At 47.0% G+C, this 19,630-nt stretch overlaps 1 protein-coding gene across 7 annotated transcripts in view; it reads right to left on the bottom strand.

Moving 5' to 3' along the window:
• Nucleotides 1–19,630, bottom strand: part of NTRK2 (neurotrophic receptor tyrosine kinase 2) — a 356,778-nt gene that overhangs the window by 290,060 nt on the left and 47,088 nt on the right. For all 7 annotated transcript variants that reach the window (XM_029055020.2, XM_029055014.2, XM_029055018.2 and 4 more), the window contains 2 exons: nucleotides 17,028–17,096; nucleotides 9,610–9,764 (listed from right to left, as the gene is read on the bottom strand). In XM_029055020.2, coding sequence (XP_028910853.1) covers nucleotides 9,610–9,764; nucleotides 17,028–17,096 — 224 coding nt within the window. The remainder of the gene's footprint in view (nucleotides 1–9,609; nucleotides 9,765–17,027; nucleotides 17,097–19,630) is intronic.

Raw genomic sequence — 19,630 nt, 5'->3', positions numbered from 1 at the left:
ACCTACCCAGCTTCATGGGTCTTAATGAAACCTCATGCAAAGCCGGCCAAGTCTGAATGTCTTCAATGTAAAGGCTTCCTAAGTGAGTAAGCAACTGACTCATTTTAATTCTTCAATATTAGTATGCTGGCCAAAGACTCAATAATGGAAAAACCAATCTGTACTTGAAATATCACTCTAAGTTTAATTAGCTCAATAAAAATGAATTGAGAGGCATTAATAGCAAAGGCAGGGCAAATCTTTTGCCAAGTACCACTTCTTAGCCTAATCAGATTTGAAATCAGCACCCATACACAATGAATGCACGGGTAATTCTCCCAGTGCATTCAGCCTGACTGTGATGTGATTGTGATAGGAGGCCTCATGCATTTCTTCCCCTGCTGCCAGCTCCAGGTAATGATAATAATAATAATAATAGCAATAACAGTATTTGGTAAGCAATTTGTTAAGTACTATTTGACAAGCACTGTACTAAGTGCTGGGGGAGATACAAGATAATCAGGTCTCACGAGGGGCTCACAGTCTAAGGAGGGGGAGAACAGCTATTAAATCCCCATTCTGCAGATAAGGGAACTGAGGCACAGAGACATACCCAAGTTCACACAGCAGGAAAGGGGCAGGGCCAGGATTAGAACCCAGGTCCTCTGACTCTCAGGCCCGGGCTCTTTCCACTAGGCCACGCTACTTCCACAGCTGGGGGCTAAGGTGACAAAGGGGCCGACAGGCAAAGTTGCCATGGAGATATCCTCTCTCCTGCTCGGCACTGTCTGGCAGAAACCTGAATGGCTTTGCCGGGACCCACTCAGCTGGAATCGGATTCGTCCCCCGCCTCTGCCCTCCTGGCCTCTTCACACATCTACCTAGCCCAAATCAAACCGGAGAAAATCCCATTTGGTGTTGCAGATAGTAATGAAGGCATTCGTTAGGTGCTTACTATGTGTCATGCACTGTTGATAGATGCAAGCTAATCAGGTTGGACACAGTCCCTGTCTCATGTGGGTTCCCAGTCTTCATCCCCATTTTACAGATGAGGGAACTGAGGCCCAGAGAAGTGAAGTGACTTGCCCAAGTTCATACAGCAGACAAGTGGAGGAGCTGGGATTAGAACACAGGCCCTTCTGACTCTCGGGCCCCTCCTCTATCCACTAGGCCATGCTGATCCAACAAGTCAGTTGCCACTCCCAACTCACTAAAGGGAAGGATACTTGGTGTTCATCCTACAAATCACAATATTTTATACATCTCTCCCCATTCTCCTTTGAAAAGAGAAGAAAAACTTTCTTGCTTGATACATAATGAGGCATTGGGATGGTCTAGTGGAGAAGTAGCTAATGCTTGGAAGCTCAAATTGAGAAGTTTCCTCCAAGCAGCCCTTTACTCATGACTTTCCCATCTCTCACCCTTTGCTCACGCCCTTCCACATTCAAGTCACATCCCTCCCCACCTTCAAAGCCCTTTTAAAACCACCTCCTCCAAGAGGCATCCCCTGTACTCTCTTAACTGCATAGTACAGTGCTCTGCACACAAAGTGCTCAATAAATATGATTGACTGACTGATTCATTGCCACCTTCCATCAATCAACCAGTCAATTTATTGAGCACTTATTGTGCTCCTGGTCATAGGACCACCTTCTTGGTCAGCTTAGAACAGTGTCCCAGCGCTTAATAGAGTGCTTGGCACATAGGAAGTGCTTAAAAAATATCATAATTATATTACCCCATAAGTCACCTTAGTAAACTTAGAGAAGCAGCGTGGCTCAGTGGAAAGAGCACGGGCTTTGGAGTCAGAGGTCATGGGTTCGAATCCCAGCTCTGCCACTTGTCAGCTGTGTGACTGTGGGCAAGTCACTTCACTTCTCTGTGCCTCAGTTTCCTCATCTGTAAAATGGGGATTAAGACTGTGAGCCCCACGTGGGACAACCTGATTCCCCTGTGTCTACCCCAGAGCTTAGAACAGTGTTCTGCACATAGTAAGCGCTTAACAAATACCAACACTATTATTATACATATTTATGTGTACATATGTGTGTATACATATATAATAAAATTTGTATATATGTACATATGTAATAAAACTTTTTATATATAATTTTTACTTTTAAAAAGAAAGAGCAAGACTTGGTTTACCCTGCTTTCTGTCCTCCTGCTGCCTGGTCCTGGGTCTGTTCCGTTTTTTTGGGGGGGGGGGGGTTGGTGGCGGTTTCTTTCGACGTCCATATCCTATGTTCTCTTTCCCATTTTTTCACGCCCTACCACCCGCACTTCTCTTCCTGACCTCTCCTAATGGCCAACACTCTTCCAGAGCACACCCTTTTGCATTAGGGTGCTAAATGACAATGAGAAGGATCATCACAAGGGCTGACCACGTGTGGAATCGCTATCACAGCCCTGGAAGAAGCACTGAGTAAGCAGTGTGGCCTAACAGAAAGAGCACAGGCCTTTGAGTCAGAGGACCTGGGCTCTAATCCTGCTTCTGCCATTTGCACCCCGACTTTCTATTTCAGAGCGGTGGTGGTGTCAGAGAGTTAGAGTTCCACAGTCAGACAATTGTCAGGGACAGTCCTCCCCAATCTACCCAGAAACAGGAGTGCTGCCCTCTGAAAAAATGTCTTTGCCACTGTTTGGCTCCAGTCTGTCTAGCATCACAGAGTACAACTGCATGTTTTTTGTTGCCACTGTCATTCTTTGTTTTGTTTTTCATTTCTTTTGATTTTCCCCGAGTTTCTGTGAGAGTGGAAAAGACTCCCCAGTTTGCCAAACCATTCTGAGAGTCTTATTCAAGGATTGCTAAAATAAATAATGTGTGGCATTTGTTAAGTGCTTACTATGTGCCAGGAATTGTACTAAGCGCTGGGGTGGATACAATCAAATCGGGTTGGACACAGTCCATATAATAATGTTGGTATTTGTATTTGTTAAGCGCTTACTATGTGCAGAGCACTGTTCTAAGCGCTGGGGGAGATAGAGGGCCATCAGGTTGTCCTACGTGAGGCTCCCAGTCTTAATCCCCATTTTACAGATGAGGTAACTGAGGCACAGAGAAGTGAAGTGACTTGCCCACAGTCACACAGCTGACAAGGGGCAGAACCATATCCCATGTGGGGCTCTCAGTCTCAATCCCTATTTTACAGATGAGGTAACTGAGGCACAGAGAAGTGAAGTGACTTGCCCAAGGTCACACAGCAGTCAAAAGGTAGAGCCGGAACCCATGACCTTCTGACTCCCAGGGCCATGCTCTATCCACTACACCATGCTGCTTCTCCACAGAATGAGAAGCAAAGAAAAGAGAAGCAGCATGGCCTAGGAGAAAGAGCATGGGCCTGGGATTCAGAGGACTTCGGTTCTAACCCAGGCTCTGCCACTTATCTGCTGTGTGACCTTGCGCAAGTCACTTCACTTTTCTGGGCCTCAGTTACCTCATCTGGAAAATGGGGATTAAGATGGTGAGCCCCATGAGGGATAATAGCTTGTATCTACCCCAGTGCTTAGTTCAGTGCCTGGCACATAATACTTGCTTAATAAATCCCACTACTTTTTTTTAAAGGAGCGAGGACCCCAGTGGTGACTGCTGCTGTTGGCGATTCAGAGAAATTCTACTCTGTGATCTCAGACTGACTGTACTCGTTCACCCCACCAGCCTCCTGGCAATGCATGCCAGTGACCAGAGGGAGATGAGGTGAGAGAGCGTGGCCGGCTCAATACAAACCATCTCCACTACCACACAAACAACTTCTGCTGGCAGTAGGACATATCACTACCCCACTTCGTCATCGGTATCAGAACAACGTTCACCTTGAATGGGAAGAGGCCAGAAAAGGTGCCCTACTGTATTTTCACAGGCACGATATGTAACTGAGCGAAAGAATCTTCAGTATGACAACCCTGGATTCAATCTCACCCTCAGTAGCATTGTCTCCGGACCGAAGGACAACTTGGATGCTTTTATTTTTATCACCTGTGTCTACTCTCTTACTCTTTGATCTACTGCATACTGGGTGATTTGTGTCTGTCTCCTCCAGGGCACGGTGAGCCCCTTGAGGGGCTGGAACCATCATTCTGACTTCATGTATTTCCCATGCACCAAGAACACTGCTCTGCACACAGTAGCCACTCAACAAACACTGCTACGGCTGCTGCTGATGGCGCTGATGATGATGGTGATGATGGTAACAGCATGCTGCGGGGGGCGGGGAAAGCATCTCAACTCCAAGAACGACCCCTTCTGATGATCCCATCCTATCTCCACTTTCCCTCAGTCACCCCCTGCAAACTTGCCAGCAACTATGCCACCAACTCACCCTGTGAAAGAAGGATCTTCCACAAAACAGCACCAGAGCAAGATTTTGGAGGGTCTGAAGAGGAAACAGAACCTCTAAAGTCCCAGGCCCCTACACTGGCACTGGATGAGTAAACCTGGAATTCTAGCCTTTGTCCCACCTGTGTTTCTGTCAATCAGACCCACTCTCACACACTTTTCATTTGCACATTTGGTATTTTATGTCTACTTGTCTTCTCCATTCAATCGTAAGCTCCTCGAGGGCAGGGGTGATCATGTCTTATGCTTCTCCTGTTTGTTTCCCAAGCACCTAGTTCAATTCTCTGCACTGAGTAGACGCTTAATCAGTACTCATGATGAGGGTGAGAGTGTTGATAATGATGAAGACATTTCACTTGGGTTATGACAGTTGCCTGTTATTGTCTTTCCTTGTGGAGACAGTCTAATAGTCCAAAAGATTGCAACATAATTTTGCCTCTGCTTGTTTGTTTTTATTAGATGTGCTGTCAGCAGTCAACCTGACTCACAAATGCTTCCACACATGTAAAGAATTTAAACAAATATACACCTCATCTATCAATGGGCGCCATTTCACCCTAACATAAAAAAAAGCGTAACTTCCCCCTTCTCCTCTTAAGATTCTTTGGCTTGGCATTTCTTCCTGTTTATTTACCTGCAGGAGAGAAATCTATCACCATGGTCATTTCCATAACCAGGAATGAAGCCAGAGGCAACTGATCTACTTAGAATTGGCTGCCTGATGCTTGGCTTCAAAAATTACTGGATAAGTATTTCCGGAACTAAGTCAAAAATCAGCAAACTGATTTTCTGGTTCTATTTTAAGAAGAGAGCAGTACCTTATAAGCTTATGTAAACTGGCTGATAATTAAAAGCACAAAGGAAAGTCAGGAAACCCCTACACTGACCAAACAGCCTCACCAGGTACATTTGGGGAGTAAGAAGAATCCACCCAATCACACCGCTAACTACGTTCAGAAAAGCAAAATGTCTTTGCCAGCAGAAACCAAATAGCAAATTAAAGCCTTTTGCAGAAGATTTGCAAAGTATTTTTTCTGCCCACAGGAGAAGTTTTCTGTTAGCTTCTAAGACAACAACATTATTTATACCAAGAAACTTCCACAAACAGCAATTCCTTAGGTCCAGGCAAAGCAATATCCTTTCATTAATGTTTCAGAGGGAAAACTGCACTGTTGGCTGTTTAAAATTAAAACAGCATCAAAACCCTATTGAACCCTAAGAGACCTAGTGAACACATAAGCTGCTTCTCACCAACAGCGATGCTTGTGGGGTGTCAGTTTGGCAGAGATGTGATCCCCAAATGTCTTCAAGTTGTAAGAATAAGCTATAAATAACAGAGATGACTGGAATAAATTTAGAGCTGAATTGTCTCCTGAGGATCTTACGACCGTTTATAAACTTGAGCTGCATGACCTAGTGGAAACAGCATGGGTCTGTGAGTCGGGAAACTTGGGCTCTTTGTGGGCAGGGAATGGGTCTACCAACTCGGATATATTGTACTCCCCAAAGTGCTTAGTACAGTGCTGTGCACACAAGTGCTCAATAAGTATGATTGATTGATAGTCACTTACCTGCTGTGTGGCCTTAGGCAAATCATTCAACCTCTCTGTGTCTCAATTTCTTCAACTGGAAAATAGGGATAAGAAACCTGCTCTCCCTCTCTCTTAGACCACGAACCCCATTTGAGAATAGGATAGTGTCATATCTGATTGTCACATATTAACCCCGGTGCTTAGCACAGTGCTAGGTTCAGAGTAAGCACGGAAGGAAAGCAGTGTCACCTAGTGGAAAGAGCATGGGCCTGGTAGTCAGAGGACCTGGGTTCTAATCCCGACTCTGTCACTTGTCGCTGTATGACCTTGGACAAGTCATTTCACTTCTCTTTGCCTCAGTTATCTCATCTGCCAAATACCTCCTCCCTCCAATTTAGACTGTGAGCCCCATGTGGGACAGGGACTGTGTCCAACCCGATTTGCTTGTATCCACCCCAGCACTTACTACACTGCCTGGCACATAGTAAGTGCTTAAAAATACCATAATAATTATTACTATTACTCTCTTATGTTTTCACCTCAGGAAAACAGATTTGTTGGTATGTTGGGAATGTTTTGGGATGCCAAAGATGGTGGAGGTGAACTGCACTTTCCAAGCACTTAGTACAGTGCTCTGCACACAGTAAGCACTCAATAAATTTGATTGAATGAATGAATGAAGGGATTTTGTAAGTATTTGAACAGCAAATTCAATCTCAGACCTTCACTGGTGAGCCTGCCCTTTCAAAGAGGACTACGGACATAATTAAAATTGAAAGGAAATGATACATGCTTCTGTAATATCACTGATTGACCCTGTTCAGCTGAAGAGGCTGACTGGGGAGTGCGTGTGGTGGGGGAGGTGGATGCGGGGGGGGGGGGGGGGGGGGGGGAGATTCTGAAGTGCAACACATTAACAATTGCTTAACTAAATGAAACAAGAAACAGTTTAATACCCACCCATGTATTCTCTCCCAGAGTTTAGTACAGTGCTCTGCCCACAGCACTTAGTGAATATCATTACTGCTACAACAATAGGCTGAGCAGCTTCAGAAAAACACTGTATATTAAACTATTCCATTAAGTAAATTCTAGGAAGTCGGAAAAGCACTGTGCTCTGACAAGGACGGTCATATCATTTATCCCTTCATCTCAGCCTTGAAAGTTAATCTTCCTTCTCTTCTACACTTGTGTGATTCAATGTGAGGCTTTAGAACCAACTCCTGCCATTCTCCATTTTTCCAATTAGTGTTGAAACTTCAGAGTAATGTGCTTCTTTTGTCTTGTGATTAGTAGGGATGTTTTCAAGGTTCAGAAGTGCCCCCTGGGAAAACAAACTGCAGCATGGGTCTCCGAATTTTAAAAAGCACTCAGGAGATTCTGATTTTGCAGTTAAAGGGAACCGCACGGTTTAAACCTCACCCCCGGGGGAAGAGGGACTTGAAAGAGGAAACCTGCAGTGTGATAGTAAAATATGAGTGGGCCACAAATTGGAAAGATGGGTGAGCTCTGAAGAGGAGGACCATAAACTGCTTAAGATTTGGGTCCAAAGGACTCAAGTGCCAATTATGAGATTTTTATAGTAGGAACAGCTAAAATAAATTGAGTTTTCCGCCAAAGCATAGCGTGTGTCGGGCTGCTGAACTTGACTATAGGCCCTAGAGTTCCCCTTGCCTTCCTAATAATTAATAATAATAATTACGGTACTTGATAAGACCTTACTATGTACCAAGCACTGTTCTAAGTGCTGGGATAGACACAAGTTAATCAGCTTGGCCACAGTCCCTGAACAGACCAGGGAGGCATGGAAGGGTGGCTAATCTATCCACCTACCTTACCCTTCAACGAGACAAAGAAGTTAATTCAGCACCAATCAAATCCCTTGGGTTAAGAACAAGAGGAAAGCCTCATGCTAACTTAAAGCACTGCAGTGCTTTTAGAGAGCATACTGGCTTATCAAGAAATAACATGCAAAAATCTTAGCCCCAGACTGGACCATCCAATGACACAAGGACACTGGATTCAAGTTTCTGATCAAGTCAATCCTCAGAGAGGGTTCGGCCTTGAAAGAGAAGAAGAACATTCTGTCAGAAAGAACCACACCCTCTCTTAGTTAACCAGGTGTGACCCTAAGGATGTCCAAGGGATAAAATCTCAAACCATCACCCTGTGGCCTCCCCAGAACCACCAAACGCACTTGCAGCTCTCAAGAGGGCCAATAGAATATAAAGACGCCACCCACAAAACTAACCCTGACGAGACCCGCTCCCCCTCTCCAATGGACAAAAGCTGAGAATTGGAATGTCTGCAGAGACCCCGGGAATGACAGACTCTGGTCAAGCCGGACAAAAGCACAGGGGACCCAAACAGGTCCAGCCAAACCATTAGACAACAGTAACCTGTTTCTCTCTGCAGACTACCTTTAATAATCTAAAGGTGGAATCGATCAGGCACAAATTGACACATACATACAACAAATATCATGGGTTATTCACTAGAAATGACAAAAGAAACCATCGCTCCGATAAGTGGGTTCTGAGGGAATGTTCCTTTACTGCTTTGGCGTACTCAACACAGTCACCAGGATCTCCTTCGGCACAATTCTTTATGAACCGGGTAGGCACCAGTTTGCCAGAGAAATGTGGACACACCAGTGTCCTTCTCCACTACCCACCCTGGCTGGCTTAACAATAGAAAGGAAGGCAAGGAGAACCCTTGGGAGCACTGCCTAGGCCAAGACCAAAATCAAACTGTTTGGGCTGCCGACTGGGCAGGTAAATGGTTTGCGGCAACAAAAGGAAGAAGGAAGGCTCCAAGACCACCCCCGCTTTTAACTCAGAAAAGTTGCCTAAAAATGAAAGAAACGCTGAGGCCACCTGGGAGAACCAACAGGGCCAGTCCTAAGCTGCCCATGATTGACATGCTGCCCTTGCTCATTACCATCCTCACCTTGAAGCAAAAAGTTCCCCGTCCCTGAGAGTGGGGGCCGGGTGGGGGGAGAAACTATTGGAGAAATGCCCAAGCGTTCCATCCTCTGAGCGGCTTCAGAACCACAACACCCCCCCACCCTTACCTGTGTGTCAAATAACCCTGCCCCAGCAAGTCAGCTTCCTACCCGGAAATGAGAAGCTTTCTCTCAGCTCAAGGCCAGGAAGGCTTAAGATAAGACTCAGCAGCCGGTGTGCGCGAGTGTGGGGGTGTGGGCACACACGTGGGGAGGGGAATTGATTCTGACAAGGCCCCTTGATGATCCAAAAGGGCTTTCTCCCCTTCTTTTCTGTCCTTGGCTCGAGCTGAATGCAAGGGGCTCGGGCCAGGCAGTCAGGGAAACCAAACCAGCACCTGCGAGGCCCGACGCCTGGTGCCAGGGAAGCCCTGCCAGCTGGCCGGAAGCCATCAGCCAGCAGGGCGGACAAGAGAGCCCAGACCTAACTGGAGAGGCCCAGCCGGAGCTGGCCCTCGGACGCCGGTCCCCCAGCGGGACCCCAGCGGGATCTCCTCCCCACTCAACCGAACCCTCCCCGATTCACACCGGGGGCTGCCGAGAACGGCCGATCAGATCGCTGCCGATGGATCGCTCCATCCAAGCTGGGAGGAAGACCGCTCTGCGGCCTGAGTCACGGAAGGCCCCTACCTCCCGGCTCTCGTAAATGCCGATTGTGGTAATAGGGTCGATTTTCCTTACGGCTCGCTTGACGTGTCAAAGCGGGCAGGCGAGCCTAAGGGCAACTTTAACGAGCGTTTGATTTAAAGGTAAATTACCGCAGTTTGGGATCAGCATGTCTGACAGGGCGATCTTCTTGTTGCTCTCATTGATGCAGAACAAATCCTGACTTCCTTTCTTGGACCTGGTCTCCTGGAATACCTTGATCCACATAATGTCGCAGGAGCACTTGAATGGATTGCCCGCTAGAGTCCTGAATGAAGCACAAAGGAAACCAGCCCAGGTTGAGTTTGGTTGGCTTTTAATGGTATTGGCAATACTAAATCACCATTACGCTGTGGACTCCATTACGTTGTCTTCTTTCTACTCTGAAAAGTCACTGACCCTCCCTGAATAAAGGTTTTGAGATCATTCAATCTAGGGGCCCTGGCTAACGTTTTAAGAAAAATCCTTCTGGGATCTATTTATCCCTGGGATTTTTTATTTTATTTTATTTTTTTCCCTTATGGGCACTTGGTTTGAAGAGTTTCCTTACCCCGCATGGTCGGGGAGGCTAAAAACACTCAGCAGGAAACAGCGGGAGAGAGCAAACACCTAAGCTAGGGAGAGCTAAGTGGATAGAGAAGATTTTATAGAGAGCTGAACCAGCTCCCCGCCAGAGCTGTGATGACAGCCCCCAATTCCCGTGTCCGGAATGTTGTCGAGGGATCTAATCCCCAGCCTCACTGCCAGACTGTAGCTCGCAAGTCAACAGTTCACACGGGGAGGAGATCAAGCCCCCATCTACTCACAGTCCTCACAGGGAGGCAAGGCTGCAGCAGCAGATGATGCACAAACAGGAGCAAGAACAGAAAATCTGGAAGTTAAATAGGGGGAGCCAATCCATTATCTGTGGAGGGGTGAGGTCTGTGTGTTTGTGGGTGTGTGTTGGGGGTGGAGTAGGGGTGGGGTGAAACAGCCAGGAGTAGAGGACGGCCCCTTGAGGCCACGCTGTCGGTGGTGAAGGCTTCTGACCGAAGAATAGCAAGGTGGCCAGGCTAAGCAGGAATCCTGAAAATAGCCCACCAATTCGGGCAGCGAAGACCATGGTGGCTAAAAGTGTGGCTACCTTGGCGACCGCCTGAGGGTCTAGGACGCGGTGGCCCAGCGCCGGCACGTCGCCGTACTCAGTTTGGCCACACAAATGGGTTTGGGATACAAAATTCTCGCAAGCACTTCCCAATGTGCTGCACCCCTGCCCCCTACTGGCTTGTGGCGCTCCGGGCCCCAGCGGGAACCCGACCGGCCGGGACGAGGGAGTGCGAGTAGCGCTGCGCAAATCGCTAGCACTGCCATCGATTCTTCCACATGGGTTCTCTGCCCCAAAGAGTCCGTGCCTGGACTGAGCCTCAGCCATCGTTTGCGGCAGGGAACTCTATCATCGTCATCGCCGCTTCACGTTTACTTCGACCTGACATGGGCCGACAAACCTACTTCCAATTCAAGCACAAAAATAACGTAAGGCTGCCGGAGGGAGTCCGCCGCGATGGGCTATTAGAACCGCTCCTCAGACTCGGTGTTTCCTCGTGGGAGTTCCGGGGACCCCCACCCAAGGATCTGTCGGGGGGGGGGTCCCACGGGTAAGAGGATGCCATGAGGATACAAAGTTCGATGGCTGGGGAAGAACCGGAGGAAAGAAGTGAGGACTGAGGAGAAAGGAGCAGGAGCTGGCAGTTACTGTACTTTCAGGATGTGATACACAGCACACAGCGATCCTTCGCGGTTGGAAGATAACACTATTTATCAGTGTGTGAGAGTGCGGCTGATGAAGCCGACGCATGACCAACGTTCCTTTCCACACCTCGTGCTTGTGACGATTGCCCCTTGCTGCACTGCTATATGTTTTGTTTCTGCCTCTTGGTGTTGGCTCTGAGAGAAGTCACCGTATTTCTAATTGTTGCACACCAGGCTGGTCTGTCCGCTACCACGGTCTCCCAGCTGACCACAAGCTGTGCCACATCATTTGAGGTTTCGCTTCATCGCGTCTTTCGAATGATTCTTCTACCTTCCTGTTCGGCTCAAGCTACGGATGCCGTCGGGTCTCCTGCTGTCATCCATTCCCCTCCTGTGTCGTCCATTCTCCTCACAAGCGGGATGTGTGAACTGACTGACGTTCGATCTCAGCAAGCTGACGGCGTTTCAGAACCTCTTTGTTTGGGATCCTGTTCTGAATTCTGAAGTTACATATGGCACAAAGCGGGAGTTGATAGTGAACAGGATCAAAGAGCAGCATCCTGGAGATACTAGGGAGCAGAGCTAAGTCTGAGGCGTGAAGACAGAGAAGACTAAAGTAGACAAATGAGCCTTGAAATATGGTCTCAAGGGGGATTTTTAGCCTAAAAATTGAGGGGACAGAGGAAGGAAAAGACTAAAAATTGGGCGGGGGAGTGGCTCCACTTCATTGGGAGAAGCAGCATGGCCTAGTGGAAACAGCACAGGCCTGGGAGTCAGAAGACCTGGGTTCAAATCCCAGCTCTGCCAACTGCTTGTTGGGTGACTTCAGGCAAGTCACTTCACTTCTCTTTCGGCAATTACCTCAACCGTAAAATGGGGATTAAATCCATCTCCCTCCAACTAAGACTGTGGGCCCCATGTGGGACAGGGACTGTGTCCAACCCGATAAAAACTTGTATCTACCCCAGCGCTTAGAACAGCAGTGCTTGACACATAGTAAGCGCCAACAAATACTATAAAAAAAGAAGTAGAAAGGAGATTCCAATTGCAATAACAGCACACTTCCCTCTATCCTCTCTGCAGAGGGCAGCTCAGGTCATGGGACAGACATGGGACAGCCTCTCGTTGAGCCAAGATGGGCTCAAACTGATTGGATCTCATCTTGGTGCAGGCAACAGCCTCACTGTCTACATTTATAAAAACAGATTTAGATATGCCAATATAAAAAAGCAAGGAAAAGTGGTGAATGATGGCAGAGCCCAAGGCCTGACTTTCTCCACACAAATGTATAACACTGAAGTTAATCTCTGGCAACTCCAAATTCAGCCTTTACAAGAAACCCCATTAAAGGTGCAATGCTGCTTATGTGATTCTAGGCTATAGGCCCATTATGGGGAGGGAACATGACTGCTAATTCTGTTGTACTGTACTTTCCCAAGTGCTTAGTACAGTGCTGTGCACATAGTGAGCGCTCAGTAAATACCATTGATCGGTTGATGATTCATTTTAAATAGGTCACTGAATATTGTAACAAAGCATGTAAATATTTTTAAATAGATTTTTAATGGTATTTATTAAGCACTTACTATGTGCCAGGCACTGTTATAAGGGCTGGGATAGTAACAAGCTAGCCAGGTTGGACACAGTCCAGGTCCCTCTTAGAGCTCACAGTCTTAATCCCCCTTATACAGATCAAGTAACTGAGACACAGAGAAGTGAAATAACTTGCCCAAGATCACACAGCAGACAAGTGGTGGAGCTGGGATTAGAACCTAAGTACTTCTGACTCCCAGGTCCATGCTCTATCCACTAAGTCGCGCTGCTTCTCATACTGCTTTTTGTGGGTGAATAGATTGTAAGCTCCTTGAGGACAAGGATTGCGTCTACTTATTCTATCATACTCTCCCAAGTACTTAGTGTTGTGCTCAGAGTAAGCACTTAAATACCACTGATTAATTGTTTTTTGATCAATCAATTGCATTTATTGGCTCAGTGGAAAGAGCACGGGCTTTGGAGTCAGAGTTCATGGGTTCGAATCCCGGCTCGGCCACTTGTCAGCTGTGTGACTTTGGGCAAGTCACTTAACTTCTCTGTGCCTCAGTTACCTCATCTGTAAAATGGGGATTAAGACTGTGAGCCCCACGTGGGACAACCTGATTCCCCTGTGTTTACCCCAGCGCTTAGAACAGTGCTCGGCACATAGTAAGCGCTTAACAAATACCAACATTATTATTTATTGAGCACTTACCTAGTGTAGAGCACCATACTAAGCGTTTGGGAGAATACAATATAGCAGAATTGGTAGATACATTCCCTGTCCAGAACAAGCATCTCCCCTCCCGCTCAACTTTGGCTACACCTCCTTTCTCTAACAGCAGCACACAAGGAATTGGACAGACACCTCCATGTTCTGAGAGGCGGGTCCGCAGACCCTTCCCTCCCCCAACTAGTGAACTCATTTTTTACGTTCACAGAATTCATAGTTTAGGAGTCATTCTTGGAACGAAGAAAAGTGCATCAATCACTTGCTGGGTGATTCTGGTAAATAGTGGCAACACCCTCCATTCATGTTGTGCCTTTATATCAGAAACTTCATGAAAATCAGCATGACCTAGTGGAAAGAACACAGGCCTGGGAGTCAGAGGACCTGAGTTCTAATCCCGGCTCCACCACTTGTCTGCTGTGTGACCGTGGGTAAGTCGCTTCACTTCTCTGTGCCTCAGTTTCCTCATTAATAAAGTGGGAATTAAATCCTACTCCCTCCTACCTAGACTGTGAGCCCCACGCGAGACCGGGACTGTGTCCACCTGGTAACCTTTATCTACCCCAATGCTTAGCACAGTGCTTGGCATGTAGTAAGCACTGAACAAATATTATCATTATCATTATTACTACTAATAATAAACGTCACTAGTACTTCAGAGGTCATATCATATGAGTTCCTTCCCTTCCCACCGCCCCCCCGCCCCCATCCCCACCACCCAGTATTTCACTGTTTTCACCTCCATTTAATATAAGGACACAAGCCCAGGGGGAGATATCTTGCTCAAGGTTGCTCAAACCAGCTAGACAGAGGCCCAGCTGGGGGCAGGATCCAGGTGTCCCAGTTCCCAAGAAGTACTAAGGTTGACAATTCTAATAAATCCTACGGGGTTGTTTGCCGCTTCAGAGATCCACTGCGTCATAAGATCTGCATGAAAATTTAAACAAAGCAAAGGACCCTTCTATATGCACAGCCACAAAGTCTATATACCTACCAACTCACCTTCCAGCAAAAGCCAAATCACAGGAGCCATCTCCAGACTTAGCCTATTCAGACTAACCCTCCTAACTCCCATCATCCCAGATATTCCAGCAAATCCCCCAACCACCCTTTGTTTTCTCCTTCTCTCCTCCCCAGTGGTTAAAAAGACCAATGCAAAACACACAGGCCTGACCACATCATGCATCCACAAAAGCTGTCCCTCGTCAGGTTGTCGCGGTTGCCCCTCGTGGCACCTCGGTCCCACGGTCCTCCGGAGGCTTCGGCTCTGTTCTTCGCTGCAATGTGCCATGCTAGTCTGTCTGCTGCGATTGCCTTCCAGTCTTCAGCTGAGAAGTAGTACTGTCTAAAGCTTCGTTTGACTTCGTTTGATCTTTAGAAAGTTTTCTCGGTCCTCCTGTTTGTGTATACTACTGACACCCGTCCTCCTCTCACGTCCTACCCAAGGAAGCTGTGTTGAATGCTGAAGTGAACATGGTTTCAAAGCTAGAAGACTGACTTCATTCTAGGAATCCACTGCTTGTCGATGTTGATGGAATAGCTCAAGCTGTCGGATGTGGCATCTATGTGAGGCTCAGGTTTCACAATGGTAAATAGGCTTGGAGGACGCTATAGACTTTCAGAAGTGCAGTCTGCTGCCGACAGTCTCCCATAGGATAGATAGGCTTTCTTGATTCAACTGTCTTCCTTCTCGTCTAGTGTCGCAACGTTGAAGAGCTTGCTGCCTAGGTAACAGAATCCTGTGACAGCATTCATCACCACTTTTCCAACCAAGATCCCGGCTTGGGTGTAGGGTTTCCCTGGTACAGACTCTACATCACTTCGGCCTTCTTCATACTTACAATCAGACAGTAGTCCCTGATTGATTTGACGAGGTGGCTTACCATGATTTGCATGTCTTCTAGGGTGCAGTCATCTGCTTACGGAAACTCATGAATGACTGCATCGCAATTTTATCCCTATGCGTTACTGAGTATCTATCACATATATGTATAAACTTGTGAACATGAGCACGTGTGTGCTTATGCACTTTTTATCTTGGCATTTGTCCTGCCTCCGGCTTTAGAGTCGAGACTCCTTAGGAAAAGAGATCGTATCTGCTACTTTCCTACAGTGCCCACGATGTTGCTCAGCACAGAGTGGGAGCTTAATGAATGTTGATAAAGGGCTGAAACTTGTCTCAATTGGTAACTGGTCATGAGGATTAGCACCATCATTATTATGATATCTGTTATGTGCTTAGTACGTGCCAAGCACTGTTCTAAGCACTGGCGTAGACACAAGTTAACCAGGTTGGACACAGTCCCTGTCCCACATGGGGCTCACAGTCTAAGTAGAAGGAAGAACAGGCATTGAATCCCCAATTTACAGATGGGGAAACTGAGGCACAGAGCAGTGAAGTGAGTTCCCCAAGGTCACCCAGCACAGAGCTGACAGAGCCAGGATTAGAACCCAGGTCCCCTGATACCTAAGACTGTGATCTCTCCTCTAGGCCATGCTGTCCCTTGATGAGAAAGCACTTTGATTGCTTAGCCTCTGAGCACCCTAGGTGACCCCCAATGGGTGAGTGGACCTAGCCCAGCAACGTGCTCTACAGGCAATCCCTTCCCCACCCAGACTCCTGATCCATCTCCCAAGGAATCGTGGGGGAGATTCCCTCATCCACTGCAGGACTTGGGAGAATATTGCTTCTTCCTACTCTAACCCTTTCATTCCCAGGGGTTGTCTCAAAGGATTTCCCCAGCCCTGAAGGAAAGACTTGGGTGGGGGTCTAGGCACCAGTGAGAAAGAGCCCTACGTGGGCACTGGTCGGCCGAAGGGGGTCAAGGTGACACCTGTGACTGGGAACCAAATAGGGCCAGAAACCGGAGTCCCGTGGGCACTCGTACCTGCGCTGTATCCCCGAGGCCTTCTGGGACTTGTAGTCCCAGCAGGTTTTGGGGACCACTGGCCAAGGCCTAGCCCCCAGATGTGAGAATCTGTTGGAATCCTTGCTGGATCCCTTCTTCACAGACAGGAGCTCAGCTGGGCAAGGTAAGGACCAAAAGGAGGAAGGTCACAGATCTGATGGGTTGGGAGGGGCTTTCGACTCTCTGGGCTAAAGTCCAGGGATGCCACTGGGCATAACCTTTCCTTGCCATTTCCATGGGCTTGTTGCCTCTCTCCATCTCCCATTTCACCTGGGCAAGTGTCCACTAGACCGCAAAGGCCCTTGGGCTAGTTTTGCACGGTCATGTGACCGTTAACATGTCTCCAAGTTTCCTACCAAGTCTCGAATGGACTCGGAATTCATTTTCAACACCATAAAAGAATCCACTCCCATTGCTCGCCCTCTCCCTCCCGCCTCACCCCCCCAAAACTCAATCCTGGAGCTAATGCAAACAACCCTCTCACACCAACCCCAGCAGTCTCTAACGTTCACATATTCAAAATAGACGATGGGCTACCAAATCATTCTGCAGACTAAAATGAATGAGGATCATCACTGAGGAACAGCCACTCCAGATCAATGATCAAATGCCAAGTAGAATCACTACTTACAGCGCAAACAAGTTGAGGTGTCCAAAATGCTTCCGAGACAAACTTGTCAGTTTGTTCCTGGTGAAATTGCTGAAAGAGACCAAAACCGTTTAAAGTTCATTTCAAACAGTAATATATTGAAGAGCCAGGATACAGAGCTGGCATGATTTCAACAAAAGAAAAAAATATGAAATGGCTTTCTGGGTTTTATCTAATCTGTCTTTCATCTGGAATGATGACTTTGTGAAGCACAGCCCCTCGATTGTGCCCCGTAGCTTTGCTTACCTATAAAGGGTGCACAATTTCGCTGGCCACTGCCTTCTTGTGCCAATATACAGCTACAGAAACAATTGAGTTCGCAGGTGATAAGATGAGAGTCTAAAAAATGCAGCTCAACTCAGCACAAAAATGCTACAGACTCTGCAAGATTCCTGCTCTTCCTCCTTCTTTAAAGTGAGGATTCATGACTTGTTCTTCTCGCTAATAGCGTAAGCCTCGTGTGGGACAGGGACTCTTTCTGACCTGACTAGCTTGTACTAACCTGCACTTGGTACAATGCTTGACACATAATAAGTCCTTATCAAATTCCACAGCTATTCTTAGATTGTGAGCCCCATGTGGGACAGGGACTGTGTCAAATATAATAACGATGGCATTTGTTAAGCGCTTACTATGCGCAAAGCACTGTTCTAAGCGCTGGGGAGGATACAAGGTGATCAAGTTGTCCCACGTGGGGTTCACAGTCTTAATGCCCATTTTACAGATGAGGTAACTGAGGCACAGAGAAGTTAAGTGACTTGTCCAAAGTCACACAGCTGACAAGTGGCGGAGCTGGGATTTGAACCCATGATCTCTGACTCCCCAGCCTGTGCTCTTTCCACTGAGCCACGCTGCTTCTCTAATTATATGATTATCTTGTATCTATCCCAGTGCTTAGCAGAGTGCTTGGCAGATAGAAGGTGTGTTATAAATCCCATCATTATGATTATTATATTTTGCAAACATAAGTCTTCAGTTTTATCTGGCTCTTTTCACCCAAATAATTCATCAAATACTAAAGAAACCTTTAAATGTCCCTAAGAGAGGAGAGGAAGTGACGTCTATTGAACCGACTAAACTTTACAACTCTGAGAACAAAAAAAACCCTCAGCATCTTTGTCAAAGTCAGAGTCAGAATGTTTGTGTCTAAACTGGCATCAGGATGTAAAGGTCCAGACTGGCTGTTCCATTTGACTGTATAAATTCTGAGGCTGAGCTCCTAGGAGGGGAAATGCTATATGAGATTGTCAAAGCATTCTCTCAGAGAAACATTAGGAGGGTTCAGGGGCAGGGAGGATGGGGAAGAGAAGGGAAAGAAGCAGAGACAGGAGGGCCTGAGAGGGAGAGAGTTCACTGGGAAGAAGAGTGGCTTGGGGGAGCCGGGAAAAGAGCATTCATTCATTCATTCAATCATATTTATTAAGCCCTTACTGTGCGTAAAGCATACAATAGCAGCCCACGGACCACCAGAGCAGAGCAAAAGGAATCAACCAACCGATCAATCGATCAGTGGCATGTATTGAGTGCTTTCTGTGGGCAGAGCACTGAACTAAGCGCTTGGGAGAGTCCAGTACAACGGACTTGATAGACAAAATCCCTGCCCTTAAGGAGATTTCGATCTAGTGAGGGAGACAAACATGAAAATAAATTCCAGATATGAGAAGTGGCTGAGTATAAGAATGCAGACCTAAGTTCTGAGGGGCTGGGATGAATATCAAAGTGCCTAAAAGGTACAGACCCAAGTATATAGGTGATTCAGAAGGAAGGGAAGATAGGAAGGGGCTAAAAGAAAAGGAAGAAGGAAAAGGGAGGAGAGTATAGCAGCCAAGAAAGGGAAATTACAGGAAAGAGAAATGACAGGCACAAGGGAAGAGGGACTCGTAGGGTCCAAACAGAGTGGAGTGCGGGAAAGAAGGAGAGGGGAAGAAGCTTCAAGGAAGACAAAACAAGAATGATCCAGAAAAGGAAAAGGGATGACAGGGACAGAGAAAGCCCGAAAGTAGCACTGAGCAGAGTGTGAAAGGGGGAATGAGGAGGGTAAATGAGAGATGCTGAGAGAACAAGAGGGACAGAGATGGACAGAAAAATGAGTAGAGGGATGGTTAAACGAAGAGACACACCAACAGACTAACAAAAGGAGCATAGTGGGAGAGAAGGAAAATGGCAGGAAGAAAGGAAAGGATAAGGAACCGGGGAGATGACCAAGAATGTCCGCTAGCCGGGAGTAAGAATCCAGAAATCTCGGCCACTTTTCATTCAATAGTCCTTGTATTCAATAGTATTTATTGAGCGCTTATTATGTGCAGAGCACTGTACTAAGCGCTTGGGATGAACAAGTCGGCAACAGATAGAGACAGTCCCTGCCGTTTGATGGGCTTACAGTCTAATCGACACCTCTGATTCTAAGCTTGAATCACTCATCACATACCCTCGGAGGACCCATCGGCTTTATTAATAACAACAATAACAATAATAATCGATCGAAGAACAGTGGTATTAAGTGCTTACTATGTGCCATGCACTGTACTAAGCGATGGGGTAGATACAAGCTAATCAGACAACACACAGCCCCTGTCCCAAATGGG

The sequence above is a fragment of the Ornithorhynchus anatinus genome, chromosome X5, assembly GCF_004115215.2.
Source record: "Ornithorhynchus anatinus isolate Pmale09 chromosome X5, mOrnAna1.pri.v4, whole genome shotgun sequence".
NCBI lineage: Eukaryota > Metazoa > Chordata > Mammalia > Monotremata > Ornithorhynchidae > Ornithorhynchus > Ornithorhynchus anatinus.
This window is presented reverse-complemented; position numbering and strand designations above follow the sequence as displayed.